Raw genomic sequence first — 12,196 nt, 5'->3', positions numbered from 1 at the left:
CCAGACCCTCCCCCTGCCTTTTGCGGCATAACCTGATGGATGGGGACATGGGCTGGGGGCTGCTCTTGGGCCCCCCCGGCCAGGCTTATTTTTCCGCAGCTGCTGGAGCTGGGCACCCGACCAGCAGCCACCGCTCTCTCCACTCTGCCTTCAGAGCTGGACAGCTGGAGAGCAACAGCTGCTACAGGGTGGCTGGGGGGGAGGTGTGCTAAGACAAATTTTGGGGTAGCTATAGCCCCTGCCCCCACCCTCCCCAGAACCGCTCCTGAGCAAAGGTCAAGACATAGTTCATCCTGGCCAAGCCAGCGTTCCACCCAGCCAAGGTGCTATACAATCCATTTTGACTCTCTCCCTATTGCTCTTTGTCAGTCCCAAGTGAGAGCTGCTGAGTTTCTCCAAAAGCCAGCTCTTAACCCAGCCACCTGATGCCTTTCAGCCCACTTCATTCTACAGGGCCACAGTGGGTTCATGTGCTCCACCTGCTTGATGGAGTTTCCCATTGTTAGGTGTAAACTGTTCAGTCCTTGGGGCTCCATTGTCTTTCCTGATCCTCCATTGATATGGGTCAGTTTCAGCCAGTCCTCTAGTGACCCATTCATATCACTCCAGATGGTACTGTGACGCACACTCTCGCCCCTCAGGTCTCCAGCTCTGCCCAAGAGCAGCTTTTTAACCCTTTGGCACCCAATGGATAGCAATCTCTAGTCAAGTTACTACTGGCAGGCATATTATTCATTAAAATATTATTAAAAATTCCCACTGCGTCACATCTCTTCCCCCTTTGAGAGCAAACTGAGTGGGGTCACTTTAGCCAGTGACCTAGGGAAGTTTGAACCCACAATCATTATTCATAGATGTTACAGCAGGGGTCGGCAACGTTTGGCACGCGGCTCGCCAGGGTAAGCCCCCTAGCGGGCCGGGCCAGTTTATTTACCAGCTGACGCGGCAGGTTTGGCCGATCGCGTCCCCCACTGGCCGCAGTTCGCCGTCCCGGGCCAATAGGGGCGGCGGGAAGCCACAGCCAGCTCATCCCTCGCCCGCACCGCTTCCCACCGCCCCCATTGGCCCGGGATGGCGAACCGCGGCGAGTGGGGGCCGCGATCGGCCGAACCTGCCACGTCAGCAGGTAAATAAACTGGCCGGGCCCGCCAGGGTGCTTACCCTGGCGAGCCGCGTGCCGAACGTTGCCGACCCCTGTGTTACAGCATAGATCCCATCCACTTGGTAGCTCTCCTACGGGGCACTTTCCAGATTCTTACGGACAGCACAGTTTCCATAGCACAGTATAGAGCAGTTTCACATCCTCCCCTTAGGACTTGTCTGATAGATGACACTAGCAGGGTGCACATGGGGAGTTTTATGCACCCATCTGCTCTTTTGCCATCCCAAAACCTTTAGCTCTGAAACTGGAATGGGATCCTGCCATCACCTCCTCCCACTCACCTTCCAGGGGGTGAGGAGGGCAGTGATCCCACATTCCTCCATGTGTCAGCCATCTTGGCTGCAGCCTGGGGTGTCCTTACCTCTAGGCTGGGGAAGTGACCCCCCCCCCTTGAGCATTTGGGAGGATCCAGGTAGGTTTATTCACCTCGAAAGCTCATCTTAACCCAGACATATTTCTGGAGCTCTGGAGAGGCAGGGTAACACAGTGCTCCCCAGCACTGACAGACCCCGCCACGGGAGTTGGGTCTTCACCCCAGGACTGTGCATATGGGAGGAACACATTTCCCCTTTTGGGATCAACCTGTTGCCTCCTCCCCACTCCTTGTGGGCAGTGATTTGGGGATCTCTTGGTTAAGAGAACCCACCATGTCTATGGCCACCACATGACAAGATGCTTCTTTTACTAGCAGCGGTATTCTGGCTGCTTTACTTTTCTCTGGGGCTTCTCTCATGCCATGACAGGGCAAACATGTTTGGCAGTCCTCCTTCTCTGCACGTGTCTCCTTGTGCTCCACTCTGCCTCTGCTTCCCTGTAAGGATAGGCAGTGAGCTTGTGCCTTTGGTCATAGCACTGGGCTCTGGGGGGGGTCACTCCTTAGCTAGTGTGACTCATACCTCCTGTGTGGAGATGGGTGAGGGCTCTTCCTCCCACCACCCCACTCAGTTTCAGGTGTGTGCTTACAGACAGGAAGGTGCCCTGAGCTTAACAGCCTTTTCCTTGTGTTACTGCAAAGGGAGAAAACCCCTCCTGCTCCCTGCCAGCCACTGTATTTGCATTTTGGCTAACACCTTCTGTCACAGCCCTCTGGCTCCCTGTTACCACCTGGTTCAAGCCCTTGGCTGTTACAAGAAGAGTCACTGGGTTTTGTCTTAAAGTGATACAGTCATTCCTAAGGAGGATGTCAAAGGCGAGATCATGAAGAACCCTGCTGCCAATCACTCCTGTGTCTGTACAGGGATGCAAGCTGTAGGCAGGGCACATGGCTTCACATTTGGAACCTTAACCCAAGTTGTACATCCCTACAGCACTTGATGGAGTTTTACCACACAGGGTTTGACAAGAGTTCTCTGCCCCAGAATCTCTCCACTGGATGAATATCTCCCCAATAACTATCACCTATCCTCCAAAGCACTTACAATCCCTCCCAGCTTGGTATCATCTGCAAACTTTATAAGTATACTCTCTAAGCCATTATCTAGGACCCTGATGAAGATATTGAACAGAACCAGACCCAGAACTGATCCCTGAGGGGTGTCACACATTTGGTGTTTTGCGGACCAGAAACCTTTTCCTATGAGCTTCAGGTGTCAATTCAAGCTTAATCAGTAGAGCCTTTTTGAACTGTTCATAGTCCCCAGTATCATCAACTCCATCCATCTGGCTATATGCCTCTATCACCTTGGGACCGAGTAAGGGGGTGACGACAGTGGTGCTGGTCCACAGGATCAACCTAGTTCAAACTGCAAGCCTTCTCAAAGGCAGTGAGATAGTCATCTATATCCCTCCCACACCTTACATTGGGGCCACAGTTTGGTACGTAGGCTTCCCCTGGTCTCTCCAATCAGTGCAACATCACACCTTTAGTTAAACAAGTACAGCTTTTCATTTAGACCAAGCTCACATGGATAATGCTTTGCATCCAGTCTCCTCCCATCCCTAGGATAATGTAAAAAAAAAAAAAAAAGCTAAATGGATGATGTTTCTCCCCTAAAATTTCAAAAATAAACATTTCTCCAGGCCAAGGCACCAAACATCCCGAAGGCCATGTGACCAGCTGCATGAATTCAGAACTGCCCTTGGCAGAGAACTATAAGGCAGTCAGTCCCTAGCCTTGGGAATCACTTTCCTTCCCATGTCAGAGCAGTTACAATGGCTGGTGCCAGCAGCAAGGTCCCTGCTTCCTAGGCCCTACAGTGGGGCTCAGGGGAGGCCTTAGAAGGTATGTCTACACTACACTACATTGTAATTCCAGGTCTATGGGACCTGGGCTTGCAGACTCACTATTTCCAAGCCCGGGCTTGAGCACCCACACTACCCTGTAAACCTGTGTTTAGCCCTGAGTCTGATGTGCTAACACATCCACACGGCACTATGCAGCCCTTCTAACTCGGGCCTGTGGCTTGAGCGGCATCCACACAGCAAAACAACAGGGCTTGTACACCTAAATCACAACAAGCCTGGGGCCCTGACCCACTGCCGCGGCAGCCAGGGCCTGAGTGCTGGCTGACCCGAGTCAGACTGATGTGTGCCCCAACGGAAGGCGGCTTGGGCTCAGCCCTGGGCAGAGGGGCGCAGTGTGGACAGACCCAGGAGGGAGGAGGGGAGTTGGGCGGGTGAGGAGAGGGCCGGGAGCAATGGGCTGCGGGAGGGAAGCGACTGGCGGCCGGGAAGCCCCGCGGGCGGTGCGGCAGGGCGGTGTACTGGGAGGACCGGGCGCCGGCCTCTCCCCAGCCCCGAGGCCGGAGCCGTCCTCGCTTCCCCCGCCGCCCCGCGCGGGTCTCCGGCTCCTCCCCGCCAGGCGGGGCCGGGGAGCGCAGGGAGATGATGTCAGCTCCGAGCCGGGCCGGGAGCGATGGTGCCGGGGCAGTGAGGGAGGAAGCCGGTAGCCGAGCAGTCAGGGGACCGAGGCGGGGGACGCGGCAGGCGGGCGAGCCCGCAGCGAGACCGAGACGGAGCCGGCCCCGGTCTCAGCGGTGGCCCTGGCGGGCGGCGGGGACTCGACCCCGGGCGGCAGCGGCGGCGGCATGTCGGGCCAGAGCGCGGTGAGCGACCCCCAGCACGCCGCCCGCCTGCTGCGGGCCCTCAGCTCCTTCCGCGAGGAGAGCCGCTTCTGCGACGCGCACCTGGTGCTGGAGGGCGAGGAGATCCCCGTGCAGAAGAACATCCTGGCGGCCGCCAGCCCCTACATCAGGTGAGGGGGCTCCAGGGGCGGGCCGGGGTGCGGGGCGTGTTGACAAGGCCGGGAGCGGGGGGCCGGGGCGCGGGGCCCTGGCGTGTTGGTGAGGGAAAGGGGCAGCGCCGAGGCGGCCGCAGAACATGGGCGCTCACGCCCGGACTCCGCGTCAAGACCCTCAGCTCCCTAAGAGGCACCTGCCCACGGCCCCCATCGGCGGAGGCAGGTGAGCCCGTTGCCCTGCGGGAAGGGCGGCAGGCACAGGGGCCGTGCAAAGCTCAGGTTCTTCTCCCCGGAAAGTAAGTTCAGCCCAGTGCGCCAGCCTTGCGGTGCCTGGGCACTTGCTGTGAGTGTGATGGCTCTGCCAATTCCCCGCCCAGCCCATCTATTCCTAGGAAGCCGCCAGGAAATTGATACAGGAAGCCTGATTTTTGTTTTGTTTACCAACATTATTTATTTAAGTGCCTATCCACTTGTTTCCATTACAACCTGGCAAACACGATCTCAGCTGGGGAGAGAAATGTTTATTTTTGAAAATTAAGGGGAGAAACATCATGCGTTTAGCTTTTTCCCAAGAGGAAATAATTAGGGTTTTGTGTGTGTGTGTGTGTGTGTACTTGTGGTCATATAACTTAAAACAAAAAAGCTTTTGTTTTTAAGGAGGAAATCTAATTGCCCTTGGTATTTTGGAGACAAGTTGTAAACAGCTGAGATGGAAGTTTCACAATCTGCTGTATAGATATGCTGTCTGTGACATCTAAGGCTTTTAATACTTTCCCGAGTGTGTACTTCTACCCTTCCAAAGAAAGAGCTGCTACAGTCTAGCGATCAAAACACACAAAAATATGCTTTATAAAAGAAAAGTTTAACTTGACCAATTCTGCAATTCAAGCTGATTAAAATTATGTAACTGAGTGTTTGTAGAATGATCTGAAATGCCTGTGGAGGAAAAATGATATTCTGTTGCATTAACTCATGCCTTTATTATGAGGTTATTTGTTTGTTAAACAGAAAATGTCCCAAGCTATTACACTCTGAATACATTTCCCAGACCTGAAAAAGAGCTCTGTGTAAGCTGTAGATCTTGTCTCTCATATCAACAGAAATTGGTCCAATAAAAGATAGTACCTCATCCACTTTGTCTCTTCCAAACTACTTAGGCAATATTAAGGGCATGATTTAAACCAACAAGCCAGGAAAACAGAAGTTAATACTGAGTGGTAGGGAGATTATGAAACTAAAGGACACTGTTTCAGTATGACAGGTTTCAGAGTAGCAGCCGTGTTAGTCTGTATCCGCAAAAATAACAGGAGTACTTGTGGCACCTTAGAGACTAACAAATTTATTAGAGCATAAGCTTTCGTGGGCTACAACCCATATGCATCCGAAGAAGTGGGTTGTAGCCCACGAAAGCTTATGCTCTAATAAATTTGTTAGTCTCTAAGGTGCCACAAGTACTCCTGTTATTTTTGCGGATACAGACTAACACGGCTGCTACTCTGAAACCTGTCATTATGCAAGGCACTGCATTTAGCCGTATGGAGTGGAAATCCATCTTATGCATCCGAAGAAGTGGGTTGTAGCCCACGAAAGCTTATGCTCTAATAAATTTGTTAGTCTCTAAGGTGCCACAAGTACTCCTGTTATTGTTTCAGTATGGTTTGTTGTTCTCAATAGTATGTACTTTGTATAGTGCTCTCAGAGCAATGCACATATGTTGAGTAATTTCATCTTTATAAATGATGGGTTTATTGTCTGTCAGATGCCCTAAACAAAGTCAGCACTCTAGGATTGGTTATTTGCTTTTTGTAAATTCATGTGACAGTTTGGCTCTTCCAGAGTTTGTAAACTAGTCATTATCCTGCTTCACTCTTGATTTAAACATTTAAAAAAAAAAAAAAAGCTTGATTTAGCATTAAATGTATTGCCTGTGTCACAGATGATGTCAGATGTTTTATTTCTGGCAATATGTAAGCTTCCAGCAGACACTTATTGGATCTGAAATACACCTATTTTAACTTTAAAACTTAAACACTGTATGAATGGGCTGCTTCTTTCTTTGTACAAAATTTTGCAGTTCTCTTACCCTAACAATATAATGGAATGTTCTTTGGATCTCACCAGATATACCATAGCCTAGTCTGCACTGGGAAAACTGGCTGTTGTTGGCAATGGGTGTCAGCAACAGGTACAACCAAAACTGTGGTGAACACAGTTTAACTGCAGTGTAGGACAGGACAGACAATAGTCAACACAATCCTGGTTTCTGAATTGGTGCTGAACAGTTTGTTCTCGAATGTGCTCACAATTAAACCATAATTACACTGGGTTCAGGTGCAGCCATTGCTAGCAATGGGAAACTTTCCTAGTGTAGTCAAAGCTTAAGAATCCAATGATGTGACAATTTTGCCTTTGATGGCAGGATATTTACAGTACATGACAGTGTGTGACTGAGAGTACATGAACTAAAAATGATTTCCATAGATTATTTTTTAAACATTTTAAAGGATTTTTCCACTGTTAGCAGGTGGCAAATGTTTAATTCTCTCCTTGTACCTGAAGAGGCAGTATATGGCCGAGTATTATTAAAGTAAATCCCAAATGATGGCAGGCCTCTTTTAATACTTGGGTACTTGCTCAGATCCACTCCAGTTGTATTTGCCTAGAAAAGATGCTATGAACATCTGCATAGATTGGGCTAGATGTAGATGACATGTGCAGTTGAGTACTTTCTGGGAAGTACATGCGTGATGGTTGCTTGAACGTAATCAATCAGGCAATACTACTTGGTTCTAGGCTTCAGTTTAATTTAGTCCAAGTTTACAAACTGTTTGAAGTTGTTACACATAAATGAACCCACACTCACTGAAGATGAGCATCTTGGAACAATGCTGTGCATCACATATTGTACATGTCAGAACTTTACTAAATGCCTAAGGGAGACTACGTGCATCAGCCCTCGGAATTAAGGGCATGTCTTTGCTGCCCCACAGTTCGGACTACAGAGATGTGAATAGCAATGTGCACCAATGTGCTGCATGTTAACATAGTCCTATTCAAACAGGGCTATGTTAATGTGAACTAGGAACCTTTTGATGTGTGCCTGCTGCATCCACATGGGGGAGTTACAGTGCAGCACTTTGGTGCTGACTGCTATTTACACCCCTGTAGACCAAACTGTGGGGCAGTGTAGAAATGCCTTAAAATACATTGTTTTATTTGGGTTAAGGAAAAATGCATTCTAGAAATTGACAGGTTTCAGAGTAGCAGCCGTGTTAGTCTGTATCCGCAAAAAGAACAGGAGTACTTGTGGCACCTTAGAGACTAACAAATTTATTAGAGCATAAGCTTTCGTGGGCTACAGCCCACTTCTTCGGATGCATATAGAATGGAACATATAGTAAGGAGATATATATACACACATACAGAGAGCATGAACAGGTGGGAATTGTCTTACCAACTCTGAGAGGCCAATTAAGTAAGTGAAAAAAAACTTTTGAAGTGATAATCAGGATAGCCCAGTACAGACAGTTTGATAAGAAGTGTGAGAATACTTACAAGGGGAGATAGATTCAATGTTTGTAATGGCTCAGCCATTCCCAGTCCTTATTCAATCCTAAGCTGATTGTATCTAGTTTGCATATCAATTCCAGCTCAGCAGTCTCTCGTTGGAGTCTGTTTTTGAAGTTTTCCTGTTGTAAGATAGCCACCCGCAGGTCTGTCATTGAATGACCAGACAGGTTAAAGTGTTCTCCCACTGGTTTTGGGGTATTATGATTCCTGATGTCAGATTTGTGTCCATTAATTCTTTTGCGTAGAGACTGTCCGGTACATTGGCCAAACCGGACAGTCTCTACACAAAGGCTAATAATAGAAATGAGTTTGAAATCAGTGTGAGTAATGTTGGTAGGATTTGGCCCAATATTTTAAATGCCTTGTTGCCAACTGAATATTTCTTAGAATTACTCATTTTTGTTAGTATTTTAGATAGTTCCCAGTTGGATTTGAAGTTAATGCCTTACTGAGGTTATTAGGCTGCCGAGAGGGGTTTAGAGAGATCATATGCTTGCAAGGCTGGTTTAACTAGGGTAACAGTGTCTCTATTTACATTAAGTAGGCTACTTTTGCAATTGAAAAGCCCATACTTCTTTTTAACTAAAAGATTAGAGTTATTGATTGATACCTTAAGATCAATTTGAGATGCTCTCTATGGAAGAAAAAATTTAATATTCTGCATTTTGAGAGCACATGAACTGCACCCATGGATATGTGCTACAAGAGTTAAGGTTACTCAAGCACAAATCCCACCTTCACAAGGAACTTGCTAATTAAAAGTAACTTTCATTGACATATCTTAACACTCCAATATCATGTTTCTCTCAGCTTCCTATTCTCTTCAGTGAATTCCCTTGGGCTTCCAACATATAACCAACCATAATACAGATACCAGGTTCCTCCAAACCAAACTCTGAGACACAACTGTAATTTTGCCCCTACCCCCCCCCCATCCACTTTTTACCCATGCTGCTCATCTCCCTATTTCCACCCTTCTCCCTGCCTCCTATACTCTTCTCCTTTTCTTATCCCAGCTGTCTAGCCTGACTCCCTGACTTCTCAGGGTCTTTAGTTGAGCAAAACTGGTAAGGCAGGGAACTGGCATTGGAGAACAGAAGTGTCCAGCAGAACTTGACAGTTCAGTAGTTTTTCCTTTCAGATGAAATAGGTCATGGCAACTAAGGGAATTATCTCTTTGAATCTAAAGGTAAAATTTAGGAAGTAGCCTGTGACTGAGATGTTATGGGACTGTGTGTATGTGTGAAATGTAGAATGTTTAAAAGCAAGGCAAAAAACAGCTTAAAAATAATGTGAGGTCATCTTTATGCATCATAAAGGAGTGGTAAAGTTAAAGCAATTTTATTACTTTACTCTGTAGGTCATCTTTAACTTTTATCTAGGTGCTGTGAACATTAATCCCATTTATTGTTGTGCAAACCATATTAATTTTTAAATGGTACTGCATTTCTGAGATCTGCTTGTTGTTTGCTAAATTTGGTGTCACTGCAAGATATTCTGGAGCTTGAAGTCATCCAACTTAAGCCTAGACTAAGGATTCTAAATGAGGCCTTGTTTGTCTGTCTTGAGAACTCAGTACCAGACACCATCTCCTAGGTCTCAACACAATATGGGTTCACTTCACGTCCATGTATAGGTCCCAGTTTAAGGTTTAGAATTAATGAAACTATTCTAGAACCTTACCTTAGCCAGGAAGAAGTGGGTGGGTGGTTACTCTTGGGAAATCAGATTTGTACTTATCCAGTATGTGAGGGGTACTTTAAATGTAACCAAATTGGGAGGAAGTAGAGATAATCATTAGAGCACAGGAGTCAGACAGGAGTTTTTGTTTCTATTTCTTGCTGTGTCACATGCACTGAAACCTTGGGCAAGTCATTGGTGGTCAGATTTTCCAAAGCTGTGTACTATCTGCCCAAATCAGCATGTAAATACTTAGGTTAGGGTGTGTGAGAGAGAGAGAGGCTCGGCTGACGCCCAGCCACCCCCTCAGAAAATCCCATGCATGTGTATATATGCTGATGCACTGACATGGCTACAGAGAGAGGTGCATGGCCTGTTTTTAGATTTGCATGGGGATTGCTTAGACTGATAGTTGTGACTCAGGCACATGTATGTCAGGAGACACAGATGAGTTGGTTTCCCACTGGTCCTCTGACAGACAGGTTACCCATTGCAGTTAAAAATGGCAGCTGCTGAAGGAAAGGAAAGAAGGGTCTGGCAAATACGCAGCAATTCTGAAACTGCACAGGCTTACCATACAGAAGGTCTACATATGTTAGTTCCTATCTGCCTTTGCTTCCCTGTGGACACCCATATTGCATTAGCTGGGATGCAAATAAAAGAAATCTGCTTAATCCATAAATGTTTGTTGGCTGAAGTGGCAGTAAGGTCTTCACTGCTGAGCTGTCCTGGCGGCCTGTCATGACTCTTTCGTCCAATCACATTTATAATACTATGAGGGCAGTGAGATCCAGGGAGGCTGGGTGAGTGCTTCCAAAGGCACTTTATACATGCACATATTTATCTGGTGCCACATCACTAGGCTTGAGCAGAGGAGAATTACAGCATACCATTTTGCACCCTCTAGAAGTGGTCCTTTTGATATCTTGACTTGTCGAAAGGGACTCTGTTACACAACCCAGGGAAAGTGAATAGAGCTAGGTCTATACTGCTGGTTAGGGATGTGATGGCTTCTTATAACATTTTTATACTGGCAAAAGCTCTAGTGTAATAATAATAATAATACCTACCCCTTTCATAGGGTTTTTCATCATTAGTTCTCAAAGTGCTGTACCGAATGAATCAGTATCATTATCTCCATTTTACATATGGGGGAAACTGAAGCACAAGGAGGTGAAGTGACTTGCCCAAGGTCACCCAGTAGGCCAGTGGCAGAGCCAGAAATAGACTCCAGGTCTCCTGAGTCCCAATCAATACTCTAACCCGGGGTGTCAAACTCAATTTACCTTAAGGCCAGTGCCAGTCCTCAAATCCTCCCAGTGGACCAATGTCACTCATGCCGCCCAGAACCTGCCCCCCCAAAACTCTGTCCCCCCAAAAAACTCCACCCCCCACCTGCCTAAGGCTCTGGGACAGAGTTTGGGTGGGGGAGGAGGTCTGGGGTAGGGGATTGGGGTGCAGGCTCTGGGAGGGAGTTTGGGTGCAGAAGGGGTGAGAGGTTGGGCTCTGGGAGGGAGTTTGAGTGGAGGAGGGGGTCTGGGGTGCAGGCTCTGGGATGGAGTTTGGGGTCTGGGGTGTGTGTGGGGAGGGGGTGCAGGCTCTGGGAGGGAGTTTGGGGGTGGGAGGGGGTGTGTGGGGACCGGGTACAGGCTCAGGGAGCGAGTTTGGGGGCAGGAGGGGATGTGGGGACCGGGTGCAGGCTCTGGGAGGGAGTTTGGGGGCGGGAGGAGGGGAAGGGGGTGCAGGCTCTAGGAGGGGGTCAGGGGTGCGGCGCTTACCTGGGGCTCCAAGGCAGGGCAGGCCGGGGGGCTTCCATGTGCTTCTGCCCCCATGCACCGCCCCCACAGCGTCCCATTGGCCGCAGGGGCGCTCGGGCTGGGGGCAGCGCTTGGAGGCACAACCCTGCCCCGCCCCTGGGCCGCAGGGAGAGGCCGGCAGCCACTGGAGCGAGCAGGCAGACGCCGCTCAGCTCCACTGCGCTGCCGGGGCCCCTGAGGGGGAGCGCTCAGGGGCAGCAGGTGGGGCCAAGGGAGAGACCCGGCCCCAAAACTGCTGGAGCCCTGCGGGCCACATTGGGGAGGCTTGCGGGCTGCAGATGGCCCGCGGGCTGGGAGTTTGAGACCCCTGCTCTAACCACTAGGATCCCCTGCCTCCCGTCAGGGAACTGGTATAAGCTATACCAGCAAGAGCATTCTTTTATTGGAATAAGCTGCATCTGTACTAAGATTCTTGGCTGGTAGTTTTACCATAATTTTCAATGTGCATACCTAAATCTTTGAAAATTGTAACTGTCTTACATGTGCAGAACAAGAAGGGCCTGCAAAGGCCTACAAACAGTGCTGTGTGCTTGCATGAGACTCATTGAAAACATAACCCTTACCCCCTCTGGGCCTCATTTTCTCCATCTGTATAATTGCAATAATAATGCTTTTCTATTTCACAATACTGTTGGGGCTGTTTAAATTAATATTTGCACTTATATTGTATCTTTCCTCATAGGATCTTAAAGCACTTTACAAAGTTATTTCTGTCCTTGAGTGGTGTGAACTCTTTTGCCTTTTTTAAAAAAGTGACATTCAGTAGGTAACATGCAAAGATTAGCTGTC

The 12,196-nt window shown here is 48.5% G+C and overlaps 1 protein-coding gene across 2 annotated transcripts in view; it reads left to right on the top strand.

The window, feature by feature from the left end:
* Positions 1-4,188: 4,188 nt before the first annotated feature.
* GAN (gigaxonin) overlaps positions 4,189-12,196 on the top strand; it is a 43,530-nt gene continuing 35,522 nt past the window's right edge. Inside the window, exons 1-2 of one of the 2 annotated variants that reach the window (XM_065416626.1) lie at positions 4,189-4,355; positions 4,984-4,988. In XM_065416626.1, the coding sequence (XP_065272698.1) occupies positions 4,189-4,355; positions 4,984-4,988 (172 nt within the window). The remainder of the gene's footprint in view (positions 4,356-4,983; positions 4,989-12,196) is intronic. The other variant, XM_065416625.1, reaches the window with a different exon arrangement.

Source organism: Emys orbicularis, chromosome 14 (genome assembly GCF_028017835.1).
Source record: "Emys orbicularis isolate rEmyOrb1 chromosome 14, rEmyOrb1.hap1, whole genome shotgun sequence".
Lineage (NCBI taxonomy): Eukaryota > Metazoa > Chordata > Testudines > Emydidae > Emys > Emys orbicularis.
This window is presented reverse-complemented; position numbering and strand designations above follow the sequence as displayed.